General features: G+C 38.5%; 1 protein-coding gene and 1 long non-coding RNA gene across 8 annotated transcripts in view; one reads left to right on the top strand and one right to left on the bottom strand.

Moving 5' to 3' along the window:
- POC1B (POC1 centriolar protein B) overlaps window positions 1-24,778 on the top strand; it is a 92,132-nt gene extending 67,354 nt beyond the window's left edge. For all 7 annotated transcript variants that reach the window (XM_023631609.2, XM_023631610.2, XM_070253956.1 and 4 more), the window contains 2 exons: window positions 19,350-19,568; window positions 23,177-24,778. In XM_023631609.2, coding sequence (XP_023487377.1) covers window positions 19,350-19,568; window positions 23,177-23,281 — 324 coding nt within the window. In that variant the 3' untranslated portion in view covers window positions 23,282-24,778. The remainder of the gene's footprint in view (window positions 1-19,349; window positions 19,569-23,176) is intronic.
- Window positions 19,167-20,359, bottom strand: LOC138921179 (uncharacterized). The gene is made up of 2 exons (XR_011433526.1): window positions 20,258-20,359; window positions 19,167-20,163 (listed from the first exon to the last, which is right to left on the bottom strand). It is a non-coding gene; the product is annotated as an uncharacterized lncRNA (long non-coding RNA).
- Window positions 24,779-26,610: the final 1,832 nt, after the last annotated feature.

Genomic DNA, 26,610 nt, shown 5'->3' with positions numbered 1-26,610 from the left:
TGCTGCTAGTTCTGGTATGTGCAGGTATTATTTCCTTTGTGGAATAGATGATAACATCAGTTTCATCAGATTTGGTTACAGTGTGCTTTTTATAAAGTGAATTCTGTTTTCCATTGACTTATTTTTAAGCAGAGCTATGTTTTCTTGGTAGACATCCTCAGTTTATTGGGCTGGAAATCTGTGGGCAAGGCTCAAAAGCATGCCCAAGCCCATAACATTTTGGGTTTTTTCCTGGTGACTTGAGGCACTTTTACAGGTATTGTGCCTATTTGCAGACTCCAGGCCGTCTCCTCCCTCCTTTCTTTCTCTCTTGCTGTTATTATTGCTCAGATCATGAGTACCCACGGTTCCAAGGGACCCAGTCCTTCTGTGTCCACTGCTTCTCAGACTCAGTGAGTGTCTCTTCTTTGGGAACGACTGTTTCACCCCGTAGGTGGAACTTTCAGACATTGCATAGATCACTTGGACGGTTCTTCTGCTTGAAGCTTCAGGTTTAGTAAAACGGGTCTGTGCCATACTTTGTCCATTTTCTAAGGCTGATGTTATATAAAATAAATTCATCTTAAATGATATCTAGCATCAGGCAAATTACCGTGCTGAGTAAATGTTATTCTAACTTCAGAAATGTGCATTTGGGAGTAATAACTAATAATTTAATGAAATTTCAAGATGACAAATAATTAAAATAATTACTTATTTTAAACAGAACTGGAAATGCATTATTAAGATAAAGTGAAGACAATTGTGTGCTTTGGGAAATTGGTTGAAAATTTGAAATATTTGACTAAGAAATGTACTCTCCCAAATTTGTACTTTCAGAAAATTCTGTGTACTTTTTGTACAATTCAGCACACAGTAAAATTACTGAAAAATTTCAAGATGTTAATGCTGTTTAAAAAGTTATGTTCTTTTTCAAAAAATCATTTAGATACATAAGTGTTCTGTGAATTAGGAATGCCATGAAACTATGACTGTTTTACATTTTGGGCATTAATGTATCAGAGGGTCACACTCTTTTTCTCTCACCTCCAGGATAAAGTCTTTTTCTGATATACAATTAAATGACATGAAAATAAGCAAATCTGATTATGTTTGAAAAAATATCACCCATTTTTTAGACTGAGTATGCTAATAGGGTTTCCAAACAGAATGGAGAAAAAAATTTTTTTAATTTCAAAAATTTCTCTTCCCTTGGCGGTGGCAGGTGGGCACAGGGGGTGAAGGGGAGCACCTGTGTGGTGACAGACAAGAAATAATGTACAACTGAAATTTCGCAATGATGCAAACTATTATGAACTCAAATAAAAAAAATTCTCTGCCCTTAAGTGTATTTAAAACTTTTTGTGTAGAGAGCAACACTTTTCTCTAAAGTGTTATATTATTAATATTTTAATCAAAGGTTAAGATTTTTTTATTTCTGCTATAGGTAGTATGACTATTTTTATGTACTTGTTAGTTAAGAGAAATGACATTCATGGAGTTGACATCTCAAATGATGTTTTATTTGTTTATTTTTAGTTTGTGTTCTGGCTCTCTTTCCAGGCAGTTCTCTTGGCAACAGTAGCGTTGCTTCTGCCTGCCGTGTGTTTTATGCAATTAATCTCTTCCATTATAGTCCCCATCACAACTTACTTCATGCAAATGTTCTAGCTCTTGCATCCAGCCATTAACTTGTATAATTTTTCCTACAGTATTTTTAGTTGAAATTTTTTTCCTAAACGTAAGAAAACATTAATTTTATGAGCATCTAGGCAGTGAATTTTGAATGGAAAAAAGTCAGAGTGTACTAAAAGTTTTTGTCTTTTCCTCCTGCCTCTACCCCTCCTGCCACCATTCCTCACACCAGCATGGGAGATCTGGGTTGGCCACAGTAACTAGGATTTGAAAAGAGGATTTTTTTTTCCCTCTGCTTCTTATATCCTGGCACAAGAGAGTCTGGAGTACTGGTAGACTGTGCATGGAGCCTATGGCTAGTCGGCTTGCTCGAGTAGAAAGGCAGTACCTATGGAATCACTTACTCTCCGGCCACCACTCTGCAGCCCCCAGATGAGTGAATCTTGGCAGGAGTGGAAAATCTCTCAGAGTCCTAACCACAGGTGAGCTGGATTTCTGTAGGAGCTAAGCTCAGGCCGGTGAACCTTGTGGTGTTAGCATCATGAAGGGAAGTGACTCGGCCTAAGTCAGGGGCTGGCTCCACAGACGTTATTCATTCATTCCTCAAAAATGAATGTGCCAGGCACTGGGTAGGAGCTGCGAGTTGGAGGAAGGATGGGTGTGGGTTAAAATGATGAGCGAAAGTCATCATGGAGAGTTACATGGTACACTGAGAGTATGAATTGGGGGCGTTTGACTGAATCAGGAGTGTGGGTGAGGTGGACTCAGAAAAAGTTTCCCTGAAAAAGACATTTGAGCTGAGATCTAAAACCTTGCTCTTCAAAATGTGGCCTGTGAGTGGTTTGCTCGAGCATCACATGGGAGCTTATTAGAAATGCATATTCTCAAGTCCCACTCAGACTTACTGAATCAGACTCTACAGTTTAATAAGATCCGCAGGTGATTTGTGTGTACATTGAAGTTTGAGAAGTGCTGATCTAAAGCTTCAGGAGGAGCTGAAGTGACAGGATTAGGCCTTCTGAAGTGTTCTAGGCAGAGTAAAGACTGTCTTATGGGGAGCTTGCTATGCTCTAGGGACTGAAAGGAGGGCTGGAGCCCAGGGATGGGGTAGGAGAATGTGGTGTCATGCAGCCAAGAGAGGAGTCTTTCAAGAGGATGGGAGGGGTCAACATTGCTGAAAGCCAAGAGGGGGATTGAAAAATGTTTGATGAATTTAGGAAAGATTTTCAGTTCCTTTTTGGAGAGGTTTTTGGAGTAATACAGTGCAAGCCAGTATGAAGTGAGTTGAACAGTGAGTGGAGGGAGAGGGGTAAGCAAAAAAGATAGCTGGAATAGGTTGTGCTTTCTTTTATTCATTACATTTGCTGAGTGTCTGCTGTATACCAAGCAGTGAGAATGGATATATGCCTAAATTGCTGTGAGAGTACATCTGTGAACTGATTAAATAGGAAGTGTATGTGAGTGCACGCACACACAAGAAAATTAGGACAGGACACAGAAAAGTTATTCAGAGATACCTTCCCAGAAGGGGTTGATACTTGAGCAGATTCTTTAAGAATTTGCCTGATAATAAGAGGAGCAAGGACACAGCTCAGCATGTGCGGAGGCAGGAAGGCTTGAGAGGGAAGAGCGAATTCAGGGGACGGTAGACATTCTGGTGGGCTACAGACTTGGATAGGGTTGAGGGATTGCAGGACATGAGGCAGGAGGGCAAAGATGAAGCTGGATCATAAATGACCTTGAATGCCATTTGAAGGTGTTTGGATTCACCAAGAATTGTAGGAGGACCAGTGAAGGATTTTAAGCAGAAGAGTGAGCAAATTCGAGTTTCAGAACAGTTAGTCTGGAAATGTGATCAAGGAGGGGTTGGAGGGAGTTGAGAATGGCAGCATGGAAAATTAGGAGGCAGTTGCAGTGGTAATGCAGAGAGGAGGTGAGGAGAGCTCCTCTAGAGCAGTAGCATAGGGATGAAGAAGAGGAGACTGATCCATGAGTTATTGAGAAGAAAGAGTTAAAAAGTTCTGTTCACTCATGGGACATGGGAGGAGAGTGAGGAGTCTAGAGTATCTCCCAAATTTGGGGCTGCTGGGTGGATGATGGCACTGCTTATCAAGAGACGAAAGAGACAGGGCTTGGATATAGTGTCTAGTCCGGAAATATACATTTGAACATCTTTAATTGATCAATTGAGCCATGAGGTTCCATGGGATTATTCTTAAACTGCAGCTGCATAATAAGTATGGTAATGATTACGATAAACGGATTGGCATTCATCTCATCTCATTCATCAGGAGGGATCATTGAAGACTTTTGTTTGAATAACACTGGTTATTTAGTAAATGCTGTGACTGAAATGTGAAACAGATAAAACTGGTTACGTTTAAAGGCTGTACGTAGCGACATGCTTTAGTGGTGTCGCGGCTTCCTCTTTAAGAACTTCCTGCTTGGGGCCGCCTGGTGGCATAGCGGTTAAGTTCGAGCGTTCTGCTTTGGCGGCCCAGGGATCACTGGTTTGGTGCAGGTGTGGACGTACGCACTGCTTGTCAAGCCATGCTGTGGCAGGCGTCCCACATATAAAATAGAGGAAGATGGGCATGGATGTTAGCACAGCGCCACTCTTCCTCAGCAAAAAGAGGAGGATTGGTGGCAGATGTTAGCTCAGGGCTAATCTTCCTCAAAAAACAAAAACAAAAACAAAAACTTCCTGCTTACTCCTCCACGTGCATGTGTGTATAGATAAGTTTTCATGATTTCAACCACTGTTTTGACAAAGCTATAGAATCTAGTTCGTATTCTCTTTTACTCATGGCTTCAGTGAAAAGTACTTTTGGATTTTATGGTAGTATTTGAATGTTATTTCTCCTAGACTATTTTTCCCCCATGGTGATTAGAAAAAAAAAAAGAAAATCTTTTATAAGCAGTCATTATTTTTATTGTCTTTGGTTTCTGAGTTTCTTCCACCAGCAAAATAAGAAAGGAAGAAAACACCCACACCTTTCTACACACAAAAATGTAGGAAAGAAAAATAGAGTATCTTATCAAACAGTATACTGTTGTTTATAATGAAGTATTTGTTACTGATACTCTACTCATAGGCCATTCTCCCTGGAGATTTTATGCCATAATTTTTCAGCTATGTCCAGTTATAGAATCTTCATCAGGGAGTTAAATATTTTAGATGAGATTCATAGATTTAAATGTTTAACGTTAGATTGGCTTCCCGTATTATTGTTAGAAAACCATTTTTAATCCATTAAAATGATGAGACCAGAATTTTTAAATAGATGTTGGATCTTTGTCTACTAAATATTTTTTTTAAGTGTTATAGGAGCTCCTCTTTACTTGCTAGATGGGATGCTCCTCTATTGGTGAATCATTTAATAAAGCCAGTTAAATCTGTAAAATTTATGTGGTTGAATTTTTATTTAAAAAAAGTGTTATAAGCATTTTTCAGACAGCTGCCTGAAAACAGATACCTTTTTTTCTTTTTAAAATTACGTCTGGAAATGTCATAATTTTTTTTTTTGGTTTTGTTAAACAGTGATTTCATTTTAAATGTTTATTCAGCATATTCTTTGTTCATTTACTACTCGGTTAACATTTATTTAATGTGGTTCACTCATTTATTTATTGAACTGTCACCTGCCCTTAAATAGCTTCTTATTTGATTTGAGAAACTAGTCATATAGACTGGAATTTTTAAAAACTTGGAATATAAGGGATAGAGAAATATCTTTAATTCAACAAGTTGTATTAGTTACTTTATGTGTGCCTGACACATGGAGGTACTCAGCATGTTGTTGATTGTCCGAAAGCAGGTAGGCTACGGCTTCTGCCTTCTAGAAAGGTGCAATTTAGATTTTAGTAGAGTCGGGGGAGGACGTGGTATGATATTGACAATGACAGGTAATTAAATACAAACTATAGATTAAATTCTTTACCTGTATTCTCACAACAACCTTATAATGTAGCCCAGTATTATTTTCTCTATTTTACACATGAGGAAACAAAGACTTAGACAGGTCAAGTGATTTGTCCAGGGTCACACAGTTAATACACAGAAGAGACAGGATTAAACCCAAGTCTGTGTGGCTTGATGTCCCATTCATAGAGCCACCATATTATATGCTAGCATAAATAATTATATGATATCACTAATAGCAGAAATGCAAGGAAAAATTGATAATTGCCTTAAGAAGCAATATTGAATTTTTATAGAGATTTAGAGGAGGGGTAAATTGCGTCTATTTGGGGAGGATGAGAAAAGACTTCATTGTTTTGCAAATGCAAATTAAAGTCAACAAATACACTGTGTATACTGAGTTCACATAGAAAGCTTTCACTCTGTTTTTTGAATGGTTTAATGAATAATAAACAGACAGAAGGGTGGTTCTCAATACCTAGCTGTGAATATACTTTACTGTTAGAATCACAGTTATCATTAACCCTACTAGAATGTTCACATTATGCTAGATGGTGAACAGAACAATAAATAAATATAATATTTTCCCTGTAAACAATGTTCTGTAAAGCTTGCCAGTTTTCTGAATGTAGCTTTGTTAAATGACTGGATGAATTCCTGCCTTGAAATTGCCTCTTCATAGTATTAAAACAAATACAGTAAGAAAGCTAAAGTACTATTCAAGTGAGCAAAGCATGATTTACTTTGTGTGTGCAATTTAAAAAAATTATCTCATGACTTTTAACACACAGCTCACTTCTATTGAATCTGTCACTTGAAGAGTTTTGAGAAACAGAAAATAGGCCTGTAAGAAAGGCCAAAGAATGGCATTATTTATCTCAGAAGCAAGCCCAGGAAATAATTTTTCAAAAATGTATTCTAAATAATGCTTCTGATTCTGTAATAATTGTATGTTTCATGAAAATAATAAGGATAGTTATTTAAGACATAATTTGACTTGTTGATGTGGTTGGCTTTCTGTATACATTATTATGATACTAAAGTGGTGGGCCTGTGTGTGTTTTACAGCACAGATACTAAAATTGAGATGATGCAGAGAATACTAGAGTGGCCTCCATGTGAGGGAAACATGAAATTTGTAAAACATCACATGGTTTTTGGAATCCCATGTTTATAGATAGGGAGGCTCAATGTCCTAAAGATGTTAGTTCTCCCTAAATAAATCTACAAATTCAAGGCAATTCCAATAAACATCCCAGGGAGATTTTTAATGAAACTTAAGGAGTTGATTTTAAAGCTTATATGGAAAAGCAAACAGCCAAAAATAGCGAGGACAATTTTGAAGAAATTTGAAGGTTGGGGACTAATTAAGCTCTAAGTGTAGTATGGTTACAGCGAAAGACAGAGTCCACGATGGAGAGCACATCAGCAGCCTGCAGAAGATGTAGAGGCTTGGTACGTGGAAGGCCTGGCTTTGCAGACCCTTGAAGATGGCCTAGTCACTAAATGGGCTGTTTAATAAGTGCTGCTGGGGCAACCAGCTATATGGAAAACAATAAAATTATGTTCTTACTTTTAACCACAAACAAAATCAATACCAGATGGGTTAAAGGCTTAAATGTGAAAAAACAATACTTAAAAACTTCTAAAAGAAAGCAGAAGAATATATTTATGCATTCTGGGTAGGCAAGGATTGCTTAAACAAAATGTAAAATGCACAACTCATAAAGGAAAAAAGGTTGATAAATTTAACTGCATTTAACACAAAAACTTGTGTAAATTAAAAAAACCCATAAAAGTGAAGACAAACCACAGAGTAGGAGATATAATACACATATAATACCAACAAAGTATTGGTATCCAGAATATATAAAGAACTCTTAAATATAAATTAGAAAAAAGAGAAGTAGACCAATTAAAAAGTGGATTTAAAGGACTTAAGGATTTAACCAGGTGATTTACAGAAGAATGGTTAATATACACATAAAATATGCTCAAGTTACCAGTAATCAAGAAAATGCACAGTGAAATAAAAACCATGACATGCCGTTTCCTGCTCATAATTTTGGCAAAATTTAAAATGTCTAACAATAAACTATTGTTGACTTTCTAGAAAAAAGGGAGACTTTCTTCTGCTCATGGAATAGTAAGTTGATTCCACCATTTTGGACAATATCTGGTAAAACTCTGAGTTAACTATTCCACTCTAGAGGAACCCTCATACCTGTATACAGGAGACATTCACAAGAATGCTCACTGCAGCATTCAATGCTAGCTGGCAGTGGAAAGGATACATAACTTGTGGAACAGTCAATCAATGGAATATTACTTGGCAGTGAAAATAAGTGAACTAGACTTACCTGCATCACCATGGACAAATCTAACAATGATTAACAGAAAATACCAAAAGGGTCTAATATAACACTATTTTATTGTAGTAAAATAGTCGTAATATTTTATTATAGTGAAATAGTATTCTAGCCAAAACAATACTGTTGTTTAGGGAGGTGTACACATATGATAAAAGTGAAGGGACGTAGACTGGAATGATGGACACCGTATTCGAGATGGTGGTATCCTTTCAGAGGGAAGGGAAGGGAGATAGATCAGGAAAGGGTACACCTTATTTCTTTACGTTGGGGGAGAGGGTTGCTTTCTTATTCGTTATACCTTTCTTTGAATTTTTTAACACACAGTTGGAATTTGAAAAATATCAGTGGTTATTAGTTAGATAAGAAAAGAACGATTCCTGATTCATTCAAAAATGTTAGTGCGCCGCTAGGCTGCATTTCTCATTCACTCATAGATTAATCTCACTTGACTGCTGTTGTGTGTGCAAAGAAGGGGCAGCTTCCTGAAGTGTGGGGGAACAGATGGCTTTTCTGAGACATGATGTGGGTGCAACTAAACCAAATATGGCCTTTCCAGTCAAACTTCCATTTTTTCCAAGATGTAATACCTATTTGGACATAAAATATCTTTTTAAAAAATACATCATTGTATAATAGAAGCTATTACCTGCTTCAGAATTTAGATTCTATCCCACCACAATACACCTTTTTTAAACAAAGAGTGAAGGATAACTATAAATAGTGGTTTATTTCTGCCCCAGTCACTTCAGCATGTTGCAGAAATTATTGTTACTGCGTTCTATATGAAAGATATTAGGAGTGAGTCCCTTACTGTGAAGCCCTTTGAGGTGTAACAGCAGGATTCACAAAAGAAGTAGTGGCTACTTCTTGTCCCTTTTGAGTTTACAGAAAGTTTTATTGATGTTATATTTGTCTAGAATACTGAGAATACCATATACCTGTAGCCTTTTTAGTTTAATATTAACTCAGAAGAGAGAGCACTAATTCTGTTTCACTGACTATTTGCTCTGCCACCCCTCATATAATTCAAGTCAGTCCTTTATCATTAATTAAGATTTGTCTGGTGCAGCGCACTAAACTAGACTCAGCATAGGGCATTAGGAGACAGATTGTCCTTCAAGGAATTCAGTTTGTGTTTGCTTAATCGTGTAAGAAGGGAAACATAGAAGGAAGTTTTTCTGCAGACTTTATTTGTCCTAGTTGTATCCTATCTATTCATGGCTTCAAAATTAATAAGCTTCTCTAGAGATGACGATAAAGATTAAAGACAAAGCCAGACAGTAGATTTGTGGCCTCAGCTGTCTTTTCCAAGGAGACTGAATTAATCATTCAGATATTCTAGTTGATAGTTGTATAGGGATGTGTCTTTCAAGTCTTCTGACAAAAACAAAATTTCCAATTTGGTTTGAAGAAGAAAAATCAAAGCCTTCTGTAAACCCTCTCCAAAGCCTGAAGGCTGTCTGTTTGAGAAAAAAGTGTATGATTTCTCCCAAGGGACAAACAGAAGGCTCTCTCAGCTCAGTGAATTTAGTTTGGAAGAAACATTTCACATGACATTTTCTGATTTTATTCTAGAAATACTTTTAAATCAATCAGACTTGATCAGGTGGGTATGTTTTTACAAGGATACACTGTACGCTGTACAGATATATAAGATGGAAGAGATGTGATTCTCGCCTTCAGAATCACCACCCTTTTCTTCCTAAGAATTTTAGAAATTGAGAATGAACCCTGTGTTGTGGTCCTGTGACAACCCCACATGGCTGACTCTATAACTCCTTTTTCTGTTTCCCTGGTTAGTCTGTCCACTCCTTGGTTAACGCTAGCTTCTGATCTCAAAGAAACAACCAAAGATGGCGCAACACTCTGAGTCACTTCTGAAACACAGCCGTCCTCTGTCTGTCAGGATTCTCTAGTGAACTCAGTGACTGTCTGAATCCTTTGTGCTGATGGTAAAGTCAGTGTCCAGCCTCCCACTCTTTGGCCACCACTTCCCTCTAGTCCTCCAGTTTTGATGACTCCTCAACCCCAGATGGCCTCCAATCCATGAGCCTCCTGCCTTTTCACTGTCCGCCCCCTGTGTCTGTCTCTCTCCTTCGCCTGCCTGGGATTCTGCAGTCGGTAAAGCCACACTCCTACTCGTCCTCCCTCTGTTATACGCACCCTCAAAAACTTCAGCCTGGTTAAATCTATTTCTCTGCCTGCTCTACACCTACACTCAAGCAACTGAATGTGACTAGATCGCCTTAATGTGTCTGATCTCACCTTAAATCTATTTATACAAAGCTCCAGGGTGCTCAGTATTGCCTGGCCAATCCATTTACTGAGAACTTACCCCTCACTGCCCTGTGACATCAGTGCTCTCTTTCTACTCTATCATATCCATCAGCACACATTTGTAATGTATTTCCCATCTTTAAAAATGAAAATTTCATTTGGCCACTCAACCCTTTTTAACTTTTGTCTCATTGCTCTGCTCCCCTTTATAGAAAAACTCCTCAAAAGATTGGCCTATATTCAGTCTTCATTTCTTCATTTTACACTCTTCTGAATGCACTCCAATTAAGCTTTTGTCCCCACCATTCCACTCATGTCAAGGTCCCAGTGATTCACCTCAATCAGCCTTTCTACAGCACTCAGTCCTGGCGACCACTGCCTTCTCTTTGAAACTCTTTCCTCACTCGGCTGTGGACTACTACCCTTCCTACCCCATAGGCCACTAGTCACCTTTCCTGCTCCTTCTCTTCCTCCCTTCTAAAGTCTCTGCAATTTTTCTCTTGTTTGTCTCCTCCCTGAGTGATCATAGACCTATGGCTGTAAATGTTTATATTTTAAGCACCCAACTCCAGGAGAATCGAAGCTCCTGCACTTGGAACCCTTCCAGACCTCGTCCTATGTACGTCTTTATCTCGCTGTTCATTTGTGTTCTTTATAAAAATCAGTAAACATTATATATATATATATATATATATATTCTGATAACTCCAAAATTTATGCTTTTAGCCCCAACCTCTCCATAGAAACGTAGAATCATATATTTCCAATTGCATTCATGACTTTCCCCTTGGAAGTCTAATAGGCATCTCAAACTTAACATGCCCCAAATTTATTCTCTACCCCTCCTCCATTAATAAAATGCATCATCAATGTACCTACATCATAATGTAGCATCTTACCCAGCTTTCTGTTTCTTCATAACTCTTGTCGCTACCTGACATTACATCACATATCTATATATTTATTTTCCTTACTTCACTCCCTGGAGTTTAACCCCATGTCAGCAGGGTCTCTTGTTTATTCATTCCTTGTAGTAGCAGAGTAATGGTCCTCTAAAGATGTCCATGTCCTCATGCCCAGAATCTGTGAATATGTTTCTTTACATGGCAAAAGGGATTTTGCAAATGTGATTAAATTGAGGATTTTAAGATGGGGAAATTATCCTGGATTATCCCAGTGGGCCCAATGCAATCACAGGGATCCTTAAGGGAAAGAGAGAGGCAGGGGAATTAGAGAAGGAGATATGACAATGGAAGCAGAGGTTGGAGTGATGTGGCCATGAGCCAAGGAGTCTGCCCAGCCTCTAGAAGCTGGAAAAGGCAAGGAACACATTCTCCCCTAAAGCCTCCAGAAGGAGCGCAGCTCTGATGACGCCTTGATTTTAGCCCCGTAAAGCCTATTTTAGACTTCTGACCTCCAGAACTTTTAAGATAATAAATTTATGTTGTTTTAAACACTTAACTGGTAGCAATTTGTTAAAGCAGAGGTAGAAAACTAATGCACTTCTGTATCTCCAGCACCTAGAATTTTCCTGGCACGTAGGTGCTAAATAGAATAGTTTTTTTGAATAAATAGTGTCATTATTTTAGATTCCATGGAGAGATATTGAAGTTTCTAATCCCTATTCTAAATATTAGCATTGAAGGTAAATGATCCATTATTTCTTTAAAAAATAGTATTTGCTTTTATTTTTGTCCAGGCAAAAGATATTTTTTTTTTGTTTTCCCAGTCTATTTCAGGCAGGCATTTTATAAGAGAGAGAGAGAGAGAGTGAGTTAGTCTGTGCTCACGCGTGTGCACGCCCGTAGTGATTTAAAAATCTCAGAATGTCAAGAATAGAAAGGACTCTAAAGGGCATTCAGTTGAATTTCCTGATCTGATGTTTGTGCATTTCTCACAATTTCCCTGACAAGTGACCATCCCAAGTCTATTTTAGAGCCTTCAATGATGGGAAACTCACTTTAGCTGGAGGGGTCAAGACCACTTTTGGATAGACTTTTCTGACTTTTGTCTGTTTTGTTCTCCACTTATAGAATTAAACCAAGACTAGAAATGTTAGTTATAAGCTAAAACTGACTTATTTTAACCCATTTACTAAGGATATATCTGAAGTTCGAGCCACTGATTGTCTTTACATGTGAGGTGCCTACTTTTACATTCCTGTTTGTCACAAAATCCTTATGCTGTGCCACCAGAAACCATCAAATATGCTTTTGGGGGATAAAAATCAAGATGTGATTTGCAGTTAAGTGATAAATGCGTTGCTCCTTCCTTGGGTATCTGAGGAGGCATTGAAGGTGATAATTTTTAGTAGGGAATGATATTGGCTTAACCTTGGGTTTTCACCTCTCTCCAAATACTGTTAAATTATTAATATTTATATTTTGTGGATGGTTCAGCTGATGTAGGACAGTTAATTGAATTTAGTTCAACAAATGTTGAGCTCTGTCTGTGTCTTACGCACTGTGCTCGGTACCTGAGAAAAAAAGATGATAACAGTATGGCTCCTACCCTCAAGAGAGTATCCCTCATAATCTAGTAGGGAACATAGATGTGTAAACACAGATAACAAGAAGTGATTCATGTTCTACCGATGGCACAAGCAAAGGCTTCTGAGAGTGAAGTGGCACCAGTGCTTAGTCCTGATTTGCCGGCCAGACAATGGTGGGTGGGAGATAGTAGCAGGAGAGAAGGGAAGAGGAAGAAATGGAATAAATATAATATATGAACTTTCACATATAATTGAGCACCACAGTATCTTGAATGTTCCATTAATTATATAAATAATGATAGTTTAGATGTGTGAACCTTGATTGCACTGTTGAATGGTTAATTTCCCCATAAGAATTTGCTTGCAAATGCCACAATTTTCACTTCCTATTGATGCATTAAAATAATTCATTCTCTAATGTAAGTGGCAAATGAAAAATTATGCATTAAAATTAACCATGGCATTTAAACAACATGTTAAGACTCATTTGTCCCCCGAATGTGACAGGTTTCATATCTCACTCTCAGGACTATCAAAGTAATTTGTATCAGTTGACTCTGTCTATTACTCTATATGTTCAGATGGAAGGTGGAGCTTTTTAACCTGTAGACATAGGATTTCTCAGCTACTCAGATTCCTTCTTGCCCTTGGTGAGGCTGCATTTTGCATCTCTGAGGTGACAACTACGGGCTTATCGAAGGAGAACTTTAGGGTGGTGATTGCCCTGCCATCCTTTTGGATGAAATGGTTCCTTAGAGAACTATAAGCCCATGAAGGAGGGTACCGCATCTCACTTGTTCTTTGCTGTAGCTTTAATGCCTGCCCTTGGAGGCCTTCGTTTGCTGAATGAATCAGTGAATGAATGATTGTTATCTCACTCTACTTCAAGTGTCAGCAATAAAACTGAGAGATAAGGAAACATGGTGTGATTTCTTCCTTTTATGAGCTGCCAAAGCATTTGTTCTTTTTTGCAATCTTACTATCATTTATCTGCTTATGTTTCTTGTTCATTCTGTAGTGCCAGTGATATGCCAGGCCCTGCGGAGGATCTCAGTCCTGCTCTGTCTTAATTCTCTCACCACAACAGAGTCCTTGAGAGAGGCATCACACCGTGCTTACTTTTTTTTTGTTTTTTAAAGATTGGCACCTGAGCTAACAACTGTTACCAATCTTTTTTTTTCTTTCTGCTTTTTCTCCCCAAATCCACCCAGTATATAGTTGTATATTTTAGTTGTGGGTCCTTCTAGTTGTAGTACGTGGGACGCCACCTCAGTGTGGCCTCATGAGTGGTGCCATGTCCGCGCCCAGGATCCGAACCAGAGAAACCCTGGGCCCCCATAGCGGAGCACACGAACTTAACTACTCAGCCACGGGGCCAGCCCCCGTGCTTACTTTTAACGTTAGTAAATGCTTAGTATGATATCGGTGCTCAGTAAGCATTTACCTAAAGAAGGAATATTAGCAACTTTGAAATCAGAGAGGACCTCAATGTATGGGGAGCAACAGGTACTACAGCCTTATTTGCTAGATTTCTGATAGCCCAGAACCTTAAACATATTCTTTCCCTTCTCAGTTTTGTTTTTAATTTTATGAATGAGCATGTTGAAACTACCCCAAGCTGTGCAGCTCACTCTTTCCTGTACAAACAAGAGGCAAAGGCAGGGTTGGTTGGTGGGAAGGAATCTGCTAATTTCTAGGTCCCATACCTTTGAGACAGAAGGACAGATGTGTCACTTGGCTAATGTTCAAGGATGGAGATCTAGTGTTTTTTCCTCTCTCTACCCATACACATTTCTCGTTTTTCTTCATCTCCATATGTCATTTGATAGAAATGTATTTGTTGCTGGTCCCAAACAAGAAAACCATTATTAAGGCCATATTGAGATCTTTTACTGCTTAGACTGCCTCTGGTCTTAAATCTTTGTCTGTTTCCTTTTGCCCTTTTTTAACTAACCACCCTGCCTGCAAACCCCCCAAGTTCAAAGACTGATTTGTTAATTAGGTTGAGGCCTTTTCCCATGACCGGCTGAAACTCTTACTACAATGTGACTAGTGATATTTGTGGCCATGTGTGTACGTACTTAGGTATGTTGAGATCAGTGTGAAAAAGGCTGTCTTGGTTACAGAGAGTTTGTTTTCCATCTGTGAGAAAAGTAATGAAATTTGCATATAAGTGGGTAACATATTCAAGAATATTCAAGTTCCTGCTAAGTCCAGGGGGTACAGTGGTGAGAAGGATAGGCATAGCACAGTCTAGTGAGGGAGACTGATAATAGACAAGGAACAAATATGAAAAGCACACTCTGATCAGTTATGGACGCGAACTGGAAGTCTAGCTTCAATAGGGTGGTCAGGGACTACTTTTTGAAGATTTGACAATTAAGCTGAAATTTAGAGATCAAAAGGGATTCAGAGGGCCAGCCCTGTGGCGTAGTGGTTGAGTTCAGTGCACTCTGTTTCGGCAGCACAGGTTCACAGGTTCAGATCTTGGGTGCAGAGCTATACCACTCATCAGCCATGCTGTGGCGCTGACCCACATATAAAGTGGAGGAAGACTGGCACAGATGTTAGCTCAGGGCTGTTCTTCCTCAAAAAAAAAAAAGAAAAAAAAAGAGTATTCAGCCATGCTAGGAAGGCAGAGAAGGTCATTGCAGGCAGAGCAGAAGCAATGTTAAAAAAAAAAAAAGAAAGAAAGAAAAAGAAAAAGAAAGGAAAAGTCTGTCCTTGAAGCAGGAATTATTTGTTCTAGGGTGAGGATGGTTGTGCATGGTCATCCGTACATTGTTCCCAGTCAGTGAGGTGGCTGCCTAGGATCAGGAATGCAAACTGTGACTGTGAGACAGGACTTCTTGGTGAATTCTTTGTATATTCCATCCTCATCTTTACACTGCTTTCATTTGTCTTTGCCACCAGCCAGTAGCTGGGAACCCAGGTAGAGAAGTACTGTGTGTTGTTTTCCCAGTTCCCTTAGCTCAGAGCATGAGTGGGTAGGTCAGAGATGGTAGGAGTGCTAAGATGTGTTTTATATATATTTTTAAAATAAGCTTGAATTGTGGATGGTGGATTTTGAGTTCATTTTTATTATTTTCAACAAATAGTGAATCAGTAAGATTTTAACAGAGGGAAACTTGAAAGTTTCCATCTTCCTAAAAAGTGGTTGGAAGCATCATGGAGAACAGTGGCTTTGATCCCAAAGTTGTAGTACCTGGAATTCTTTGGCATCTCTTAGATTTATGACTGGTTATGCCTCGTACATCTTTCCTACCTGTGTGACCTTGGGCAGGTTATTTAATCTTTTGGTATCTGTTTCCTCCTTTGTAAAATGGGAATAAAGGTAGAACCTACCTGATAGGATTATTGTGAGGATTAAACCAGTTAATATGTGTAAAGCACTTGAAACAATGCCAAGTACCCAGTAAGTTCTAAATGTGCTAATTGTTGTCACCGTCACCATCATCATCATCATCATTAGAAGTGCACTTTCCATGGCTGAGGTAACCTCTGTCAGAAACTCTCATGTCACAAGTGGTAACCAGAAATGTAAAGTTAAAAACCTTCTGTGATGTGTGTATTTGGATTTTTGTTTGTTTTCATATTAGCTTTCGTGAGATGAAATTCACATACTATAAAATTCACCCTTTTAACATGTACAGTTCAATGATTTTTAGTATATTCACCAAGTTGTGCAACTATCACCACTGTCTAATTTTAGAATATCTCATCACTCCAAAAAGAATCATAGAACATTTTCATCACCTTCATACCCATTACCAATCTCTCCCCATTCTTCTCTCGCCTGGCGACTACTAATCTCAGTCTGTCTTCATGTATTTGTCTATTCTGACCATTGTATATACAGGGACTCATACAACATGTGGCCTTTATGTGTGGCTTCTTTAACTTATCCTAATATTTTCAGGGTTCATCCACGTTGTAGCGTGTATCAGTACTTCATTCCTTTTTGTGGGTAAATAATATTCCACTGTAAGGACATACCATATTTTGTCTGTCCATTCATTATCATAGCATTTGGATGCATCTGGGTCGATTCCATTTTCTTGGCTATTATATATAATGTTGATATGACATTCATGCACAGATTTTGTGTGGACGTATGTTTTCATTTTACTTGGATATATACTGAGGAGTGGAATTGCTGGGTCATATGGTAATTCTATGTTTAACATTTTGAGTACCAACCAAACCATTTTCCAAAGTGGCTGCACTATTTTACAATTCCACTAGCAATGTATGAGAGTTCCAATTTCTCTACATCTTCACCACACTTGTTATCATCTGTCTTTTTTATATTAATCATCCTGGTGGTGTGAAATGGTATCTCATTGTGGTTTTGATTTGCATTTTTCTGATGGTCAGTGTTGAACATCTTTTTATTTACTTATTGGCCATTTGTGTATCATCTTTGGAGAATTGTCTATTCAAATCCTTTGACTATTTTTTAATTGGATTATCTGTCTTTAGCTTTGAGTTATAAAAGTTCTTTATATGTTCTTCATATAAGTCTCTTATCAAATAAATGATTTGCAAATATTTTCTCCCAATCTCTGGGGTTTTTTTCACTTTCTTGATGGTATCTTTTGAAGCACAATAACTTTTAATTTTCATAAAGTCCAATTTATTTATTTATTTTGTCATTTGTACTTTTGATGTTATATCTAAGAAATCTTTGTCTAATCCAGTGTCAGGAAAATCTACTCTTGTGGCCTTTTCTGAGTTTTATAGTTTTAGCTCTTATATTTAAGATGATCCATTTTGAGTTAATTTTGTATAAAGTGTGAGGTGGGGGCCCAATTCTATTCTTTTGAATTGAGATATCCAGTTTTCACAGTACCATTTGTGAAAAAAACTATTCTTTCCCCACTAAATTGTTTTGGCAACCTTGTCAAAAATCAATAAGTGGAAGGGTTTATTTCTGGACTCTCAATTCTATTCCATTGATCTATACGTCTATCTTTAGACCAGTGCCACACTGTTTTGACTACTGTAGTTATGTAGTAAATTTTGAAATTGGGAAGTGTGAGTCCTCCAACTTTCTTCCTCAATATCAACTTTATTCTTCAGTATTATTTTGACTATTCTGGGTTCCTTGCACTTCCATGTGAATTTTTTTTTTTTTTTTTTGCTTGAGGAAGATTAGCTCTGAGTTAACATCTGTACCAGTCTTCCCTTATTTTGTATGTGGGTCATCACCACAGCATGGCTTGACAAGTGGTGTAAGTCTGCACCCAAGATCTGAACCCATGAACCCGGGCTGCCAAAGTGGAGCACACAGGACTTAACCACTGGGCCATGGGGCTGGCCCTTCCATGTGAATTTTGAGATCAACTTGTCAATTTCTGAAAAAAAGGCAGCTAGAATTTTTATAGAGGTTGCATTGAATCTGTATATATCAATTTGGGGAGTATTGCCATCTTAACAATATTAAGTCTCCTGCTCCATGAACATAGGATATAGGATGTGTTTCCACTTATTTAGATCTTCTTTAGTTTCTTTCATTAATAGTTTGTAGTTTTCAGTATGTCTTGAACTTCTTTTGTTAAATTTATTCCTGAGTATTTTATTCTTTTTGATGCTGTTGCAAATGGGGTTGTTTTCTTAATTTTATTTTCATATTGTTCATTATCATATGTTTAGAAGGGCTTTTTTGTTTTTTATTTTATTCTGGTAAAACATATATAATATAAAATTTACAATTTAATCATTTTTAAGTGTACAATTCACTGGCATTAAGTATTCAGTGTTGTGTAACCATCACCACTAGCAATTTTGAGAACTTTTTCATCATTCCAAACAGAAACTCCTTACCCATTAGGCAATAACTCTGCATTCCTCCTCCCCCCAGCCCATAGGAGAAACCTCTAATTTCTGTCCTACGAATTTGCCTATTCAAGTTACCTCCTATTAGGAGAATCATACAATATTTTCTTTTGTGTCTGGCTTATTTACTTAGCATAATGTTTTCAAGGTTCATCCATGTTGTAGCATGTATCAGAATTCCATTCATTTTTATGGCTAAATAATATTCCATTGTATGTATAGATCACATTTTGTTTATACATTTTTCTGTTGATGGACACTTGGGTTGCTTCCACCTTTTGGCTATTGTGAATAATGCTGCTATGAACAATGGTGTACAAGTATCGGTTCAAGTCCCTGCTTTCAATTCTTTTGGGTCTATACTTAGGAGTCGAATTGCTAGATCATATGGTAATTCTATGTTTAACTTTTTGAGGAGCTGCACCATTTTATATTCCTACCAGCAATTCATGAGGGTTCTCTTTTCTCCACATTTTCACCAACACTTATTTTCCATTTTTTGACTAATAGTCATCTTAATGGATGTGATATTCATTTTTAAATTCAGAATTAGACTGCATCTAACAGTGTTTTTAATGGTAGAACACCTGATCCTTCAGACAGATACATGCAAAGTGTATTTCATTGAAAAAAAATCAAGGAAAACTGTGAATTTTCTTTATTCATTGCTAGCTTTATTTCCTGCTTATAATTGTAATTTCCATAATTTGCTATAGTTGAAGATAAATAATTAAATGAAGGCTGGACTTTTAGAAGAGGAATGCTGAAAATTTCTATATATATCAATTAAAGTTTGGAAAATATAACTTTTCCTATCTTTTCTATGATGTCAAAGACAACGGAAACCACTGTCAGAACCCCACCAGACAAGGGTGAAGGGATCTGTGGATATTTCTTGAACCCCTCATTAACGACATCAGAATGTTTCCCAACAACCTTGAAAAAGAAAACAGAAGACATGAGCGACCTGCCCTCTGAGAGCCAAAGAAGCATACCGCTCGCTGTGACTGACGCTTTAGGGCATATTATGGAACAACTCAATGTTTTGACACAGGTGGGTTGGCATGCTTTGCACTTGGGGGTGATGTATACAAAACAATCCTGGTTAAAGCAGGCAGCAGAACTAGTAGGGCAGGGGTAAAGTTTTCTTTCTTAGCAAGGCAAGCTCAAGGTGACAATCAATGTAGTAAGGCATGATCTGCTGAGCTGCTCTAGCAAGATCTAGTGGAAGTAAGGCCAGAGCCCATGCACATGTATGCATGTGTGTGCACGCACACACGCACAGAGTGCTATATATGGCATCTGGGGGCTGGAAGGGGGCAGTGAAGACTATGAAGAACAGTGGTGGTAGTCCATGCTATAAACATACTTGATCCTGGGCAGTAATGTTTTGTCCTAAGAATTTTCAATGCATCATATTCAGATTAGGACATTATCAAAAAAATATTTAGGACCATACAAAAATTGTATTGGGATTAACCATTTCTGGTTAAAATGAAATATTGGCAATGTTTACAGTTCTTGACTCTGAAGATATTCTCACTGTCCAATATTTAACGTCCCTCATTTCAAAGCTTCTTATATTGATGCTGTGATTTTCTGGAGGTGATGGTTTTTGTATTACCCAGTTCTTCGATGCCAGTTTGCCTCTGCAAAGAAGGAATACCATGGATCTTAATATATCAAAGGTTTTCCAACTCTTGGTTAGGAGATATAAATATCATTTTGTTGAAGTGGACATACCAGAGGGTTTTCTTCCAGCTTTGCTGATTCGTTGTTTCCTTTGACACAGTCCTGGTGTTCCTCTTTGATATGTAGAATGAAGATACCAATATTTGTCAGAGTGGACATTGTCACAAGTTATACAGAATGAAAGGCTATAATGTGAACTAGAGAGATGTCAACTACTTTTCCAGAACAAATATTTCAAGTTGAAATAGCTCTTGCATAGAAATCATCTAATTCTCCTCTCAGCCCTGGCTGTGCATTATAGTTACCTAGGCAGTTAAATGTACAGATCTCCAGTTCTTATCTCCAGAGAATCCATTTCCATTGGTCTGGGAAGGGCCCTGGCATTGGTCTTTTAAGAACCCCATATGAATCTGTTCTACAGCCAGGGTTTAGAGCCACTAATTAAATGAATATTTTTACCCTCTATATAACATCTCAGGGCCATGGGGGTTAAGGGGGACGTTTATGTATTTGGAGTCCTAACAAATTATAGGAAAGAGCCATGTGTTTGAAATTATTGTAAGATTTGTTCAATGAAAATCATATTAAAATCACCAATTTTTCCTTTTCAGTATTGTGCTGGAGGTGACTTTCTCTGTATTTATCAGACATTTATTTCCTTTAAAGGCAGTTTTCCTCTCAGCTTCCATACCACAGTTAGTTTTGGTTGCCTTGTTTCCGTATCGCCATGACTTCCTCACCTGCACTGTTGCATCCAGTGTCGGGGCCTCATTAGGGCCTCTCCCAGGGAATCTGTACAGTCTCTGCTCTTTCAGCCCCATGACCCGTTTCTCCTTCTCTATGCCCGATTCAATGTTAAATGAATCACTTTAAGCTTTATTGAATATCTCTATGACTTTTTATTTTTAATTTTGAAGGGCTGGCTTTGTTTTTATTAAAGAGGTTAAAAGCAGGCACAGTACACTTGCAAAATGGGAACAGTGAATCTCTGGGCAAGTAGCAAGTAAAATAAACATGTTCTAATTCACTTTAATTACAGATGACTGAACATCTCCCAGTTCAGTGGCAGTGTTTATAACCATCTGTACTGAACTATAATTAGAAATAAATTAAAATGAAATTACGTTTTAGATGGTAGATAAACAGAGTTAACCAGTGTTAAAGGTGTTGATGATATAGGTATCAGTAGTGTGTGGAATTGTGATAATGTATGTAAAGTATCTGGCAAAATGCTTGGCCCAGAAATGGTAGAAAATATTATCAGCATCGTTATTACTGTTAATTAGTCATAATCTATAGTATGGAATATGAAAGCAAAAGCTATTAAATAATGACATTTTAAAAAATTGACTGCCCTCAGAGGGTGGTAGGGAATCAATTCATTATCTTGAAACTTGTTGACCAAAATAACCAAGCATTTATCCTGTCTTTCCTCTGGGAACTCAACCACTGGGGAGCCAGATAGTAGATGAGGCAAGTATCTCTTATTTATAAATTATTCTAACTAATAAATTTTTTAAAATGATGAACGTAGAATACCATCATTTGCAATCCCCAAGAATTAATAGATCTAGGCATTGAGTAGTTACTAAGAGCATGAAAAGAGAAATGAGCAAACCTTAGTAATGTGCCTTCTGGTGAAAGAACAGACCACCGCCTATTGTCTTGCCACAGCCTCTAACCAGAGTCTAATCAGGCCTTTGAATCCAGCTGCCAATTTACAGAAGATACAGAGGATAGAACAGACTGAACTGCACTGAGGTGCTGTCCCTGAAATCCAGACTGATGGAAACTCTGCAGGTCAAATGGCCGAAGCCTGTCCACAGACAAACTAAAGAAAAGAAAAGGAGAGGGGGAATCTGTAGACTAGGAGACTTTAAATGACATATCAGATCTTGAAAATGGGTAAGAAAATTATAGTGTCTAGGGCTGTACACCTGAAAGATGAAACCATAAAGAAACACAAGGAAGTGATTTACGATGGTCAGGGTAGTAGGTCCCGTGGTGGGAGGGCGGGGGATTCTGGTAGGCACATGGAAAGCACTGTGGGGCGGCTGGCAGAGTTCTAGTTCTTGGTCTGGGTGCTGGTTATAAGGGTGTTTATCTTGTAAGAATTCATTAAGTGATGTGTTTGGTGCAGCTTTCTGAGTCTGTTTTATTTTATAATAAAACGTCTTTAAAAGATATAAAGCCTGAAGGTGAAGTCTAACAATATCACAAAAAATTAGATTTCCCAAATTTAGAAGTAGTCATTTGTGAGTGTGAGTGTGTGTGTATGTGTGTGTGTGTGTAGTCATATACTCATTTTTGAGCTTCAGGAGTTAGAAGAACTAATATTCATCAAGTCCTGTGTGCCAGGCTCCAGCTTAAACATTTTACGTGCATTATTTCATTCCGCCTTTCTAACAACCCTATGAGGTGCTGTTATCATCTTCTGGGTGTGAGAACTGGTGGAATCATTATGATATTTTCAAAGTAAACCAGGTATCCAGTTTGGGGTGTTTGGGGTGGTGTAGGTATGGTTCATCATGCATTGATTGTGATGGAATGACTGTGATGACATCTAGGTAGCACCTGAGCCAGGCATGTGGCCTCCCATCCCCACCCCTATGCCCCCCCCCCAGGCCCATGTAGCTGGTGGCACCCCTTAGAATGCTCCCTGTCACCTCTTCCAGGGCACTGATGCTTTAGGAGATCAGACATGAGAATTGTCTGCAGAGGCCTGACCTTTTACTCCTTTTTCCTCAAATGTATCACTTGTTTTTCTTTTCCTCAAGCTGCTTTACAGTGCTTTGCCCTGTGGTAGGACCTGGAAGCAGAGCGAATTCTGGGGCTCATTTTGAGCCAACTTCCTAGCAAAACGGCTGGCATTCCAGTTCTAAAAAGGATCTCCCTCCTATGCAGAGAGTCCCATCATCGTCCTCACCACCAGGTCACCAGGCACTGATTATTTTGTCTTCATTTTTGCAGACTGTTTCAATCTTGGAGCAGCGACTGACTTTGACAGAGGATAAGCTGAAAGACTGCCTTGAAAACCAGCAAAAGCTTTTCAGTGCTATCCATCAGAAAAGCTGAACAGAGAAGTATGAGCAGAGGCGAGATAAGTGACACAGGTACAGATGGTCAGGAAGGTAGTACAAGCTGCTTCGTGCAGCACATCCGGGCGCTCATTATCATGGCGTTTCTCATAAGGGCGAGCCACAGAACAAGGCAGAAAAGGCATAATTAAGGACTAATTTAAACACACAAATCAATGTCAAGGACTGATTTAAAGCATTCCCATTTATGACTGCAGGAATAAAGTGATAAGCATTCAAGTGGCTCTGTATTTTCCCCCATAATATTTTAAATGTCAGTTTTCATTTATAGTCCAAACCCTACCAGGAAAGTAATCAAATCTCTTGATTTCATAGTTAAATCATTTCAAATTGACCATGTTCAGGCAGTTCCTCAAAGCAATTAATGTATTTCTTTAGTGAACAACACCTTGGGGTAAAATAATTCACTTACCTCTAAAATAGCATCCTATACATGGCAGAGAATGAGTTAGTGATCCACCTCATATTTCTTTCAGTTCAAAAACAAACTGTCCTTTCTCACCAGTGCCTTGGAAAGGTGATCTTGTAAAAATTCCCAGACCACAGAATTTCCACAGCAAGGATACACTTATCTTAATTAGCAACAGCACATATGTGACACAGAGCAGAGAGTTTTTATTTGATTTAAGGTGTCCATTGTTTATCCTTTGATCAACCTGAAAGAAAATGAAGAGTTAGAAATATGTGAAGCGCACATATCTTTTCTCTCACAGATGAGTGCACTAAGCACTTTGGGTTGTGTCCGAACCTGTGATCCCAGCTTACAAAGATTACGTTAGTGTGATTTCAGTGTGCTCAAAAGCCAGAATGATGTAAGAGAAACATTTAAAAATAGGCCCACATGTATGTTCACACGCTGCAGAAATGCTGTTGCTTAGGGTGATTTTGGCCGCCGAATGATAAGTACTTAAACATTTGCATCACCATCTTCCTATTTTTTTAATGAATTATTATTTGAAACAGAATGAAAATGAGCCAGGCATTCTACAAGATCTTGGTTACAAATTAAGAATTTTGTTTTATCTTAAACAAAACGAGATTAAATTGAAGAAAAACAGATGAATTGTAGCTTGCTTTTCTGTTAACCTCTATCAAGAACAAAGAAGGTGGGAGAAGGCAGTCCACATTCATGATGTCTATAGGTGACATGGGGAAAATGCTGTCTATGTTCTGGAAAAGAAGAAAAAGTTAAGTCCTATTTCTGTAGGAATCTATATTTAGAAATTTTTTTCAAAGCAATTTCAATCGTATGTATGAGGTGATTTTTTAAAAGATCATCTCATTGTGTGTTTTAAGTGCCTTTTTATATTATACTAAGTGTGAACTTGTAGACATTTTCAAGAGTTTGTGAAGACTAAGTGGCACTGTATTTTTATAACCTCACTGAGAAGACTAGGAAATGAAATGTCATACTGATTTTTGTTTACTCTTTTTTATGCTTCAAACAATAAAGACATTTTACCTTTAAAAAAAAGTTGTTCCTTTTCTTTTTAAATGACTAGAACCTGGAAATACTAAACTTCTTATCATCTGGATTACTCAACTTTGCTGTGCATAACTATCTCCTGTAGAACTTGTCAAAACAGCTTCCTGAGCCCTAGCCCTGGAGTTTATGATTCACTAGGTCGGGTGGGGCCCGATAATTTGTGTCTCTAACAAGCTCACAGGTGATGTTGATGCTTGTTGGCCTAAGGCCCACACTTTAGAAACCATTGATGAAGCTATAGCCACTTCTTACAAACATGGTGTTGCCACGTATTTTTATAGTTGTCATAGACTTTTATAAGTGATGTAAAAAATAGTGATGATATAAATTAAAAAGCTTTGAAACTTTTTCAAGAGGGTCATTTTATCACCCTCCATTTTTTTTTAAGCTTTTATGGATTCTCCTTGGTCTTCATCAGATTCCAGCCTTTCTTCTTCCCTAACTTATATATTCAACTGCCCAATCTAGATCTCTTGGAAGACTAGCAGACATCTTCAGATATGTCCAAAACCAAACTGTGCTGCTCACGCCCAGTTAGCGAGCTCCTCCCATAGTCTTCCCGTCTCAATAAATGGCAGAGCTCCTTCCAGATGCTCAGGCTGAAGACCTTGGAGTCATCCTTGACTCCTTTCTCTCACATCCCACATTCCATCCCTTCAGCAAATCTTATCCGAACGTAAGAAACATCTGTTCCCTTCTCACCACCTCCATCACCCACCGTGGCCCAAGCCACCGTCGCCTCTTACCTGGACGACGACATTTGCTCCTAATTGGTCTCCCTGCCGTCACCTTGCACAGTTGGCCAGAGTGGTTCTTGAAAAGTCCAAGTTAAAACATGTGACTCTTCCACTCAGAGCCTTCAGGGATTCCCATCTTACTCAAAGTAAAAGCCCAGGACTTGACAGTAGTGGCGTCCTGCCCTCTCCCTCCTCTTGGATCACCCTCACCCACTGGCCTCTGGCCATAGTGGCCTCTTTGCTTCCTTTCGAAGAAGCACATCAGCTCGCACCTGAGGGCACTTCTCCTTGCCTTTTTCTCTACTTGGAACTCCCTGTTCCCAGGTATCGCTCATAACATTCCAGCCTGCTCACATGTTGCCTTTTCTGAGATGCCCTTCCTAAACACCCTAATGGAATGGTAACCTTCCACTTGTTCCCTGCATATCTCTGGTACAACACAGATTGCAATACAGTGCTGCCTCTCCCACCATCACTTGACCTTCTCAAAAAGCAAGCAGCGTCTTAGATTTCTCAACTAGCACATTGCCTCGTGCAAAAGAGGAGCTCAACAGAAAATTGTGGAAGAAATGAGAATTTTCATTTATTCAAGTGTTTTTATAACATTATTCTCCAATTCGCTTGTAGTCAGAAGCAGTTAAAACTAGGCTGAGTGGACTGGAAGCAATAGCCTAAGTAAAAATTTAGGGGCCAGCCCCATGGCCGAGTGGTTAAGTTCACGTGCTCCGCTTTGGAGGCCCAGGGTTTCACTGGTTTGGATCCTGGGCGCGGACATGGCACCACTCATCAAGCCATGCTGAGGCGGCATCCCACATGCCACGACTAGAAGGACCCACAACTAAAATAAACAACTGTGTACTGGGGGAATTTGGGGAGAAAAAGAAGAAAAAAAAATTGGCAATAGTTGTTAGCTCAGGTGCCAATCTTTAAAAAAAAAAAATTAGACAGTCAGTATTTGGGGCTGAGTGGGCATTGCTCTCACCTGCTGTTTGTCACACAGCCCAGTCCTTACATGCACAGTATTTGAAGCCAGAAAGACTTGAGTACAAATTCTGGCTTTACTTTTCTCTGGCAGTGTGACCT

The sequence above is a fragment of the Equus caballus genome, chromosome 28 (genome assembly GCF_041296265.1).
Source record: "Equus caballus isolate H_3958 breed thoroughbred chromosome 28, TB-T2T, whole genome shotgun sequence".
NCBI lineage: Eukaryota > Metazoa > Chordata > Mammalia > Perissodactyla > Equidae > Equus > Equus caballus.
This window is presented reverse-complemented; position numbering and strand designations above follow the sequence as displayed.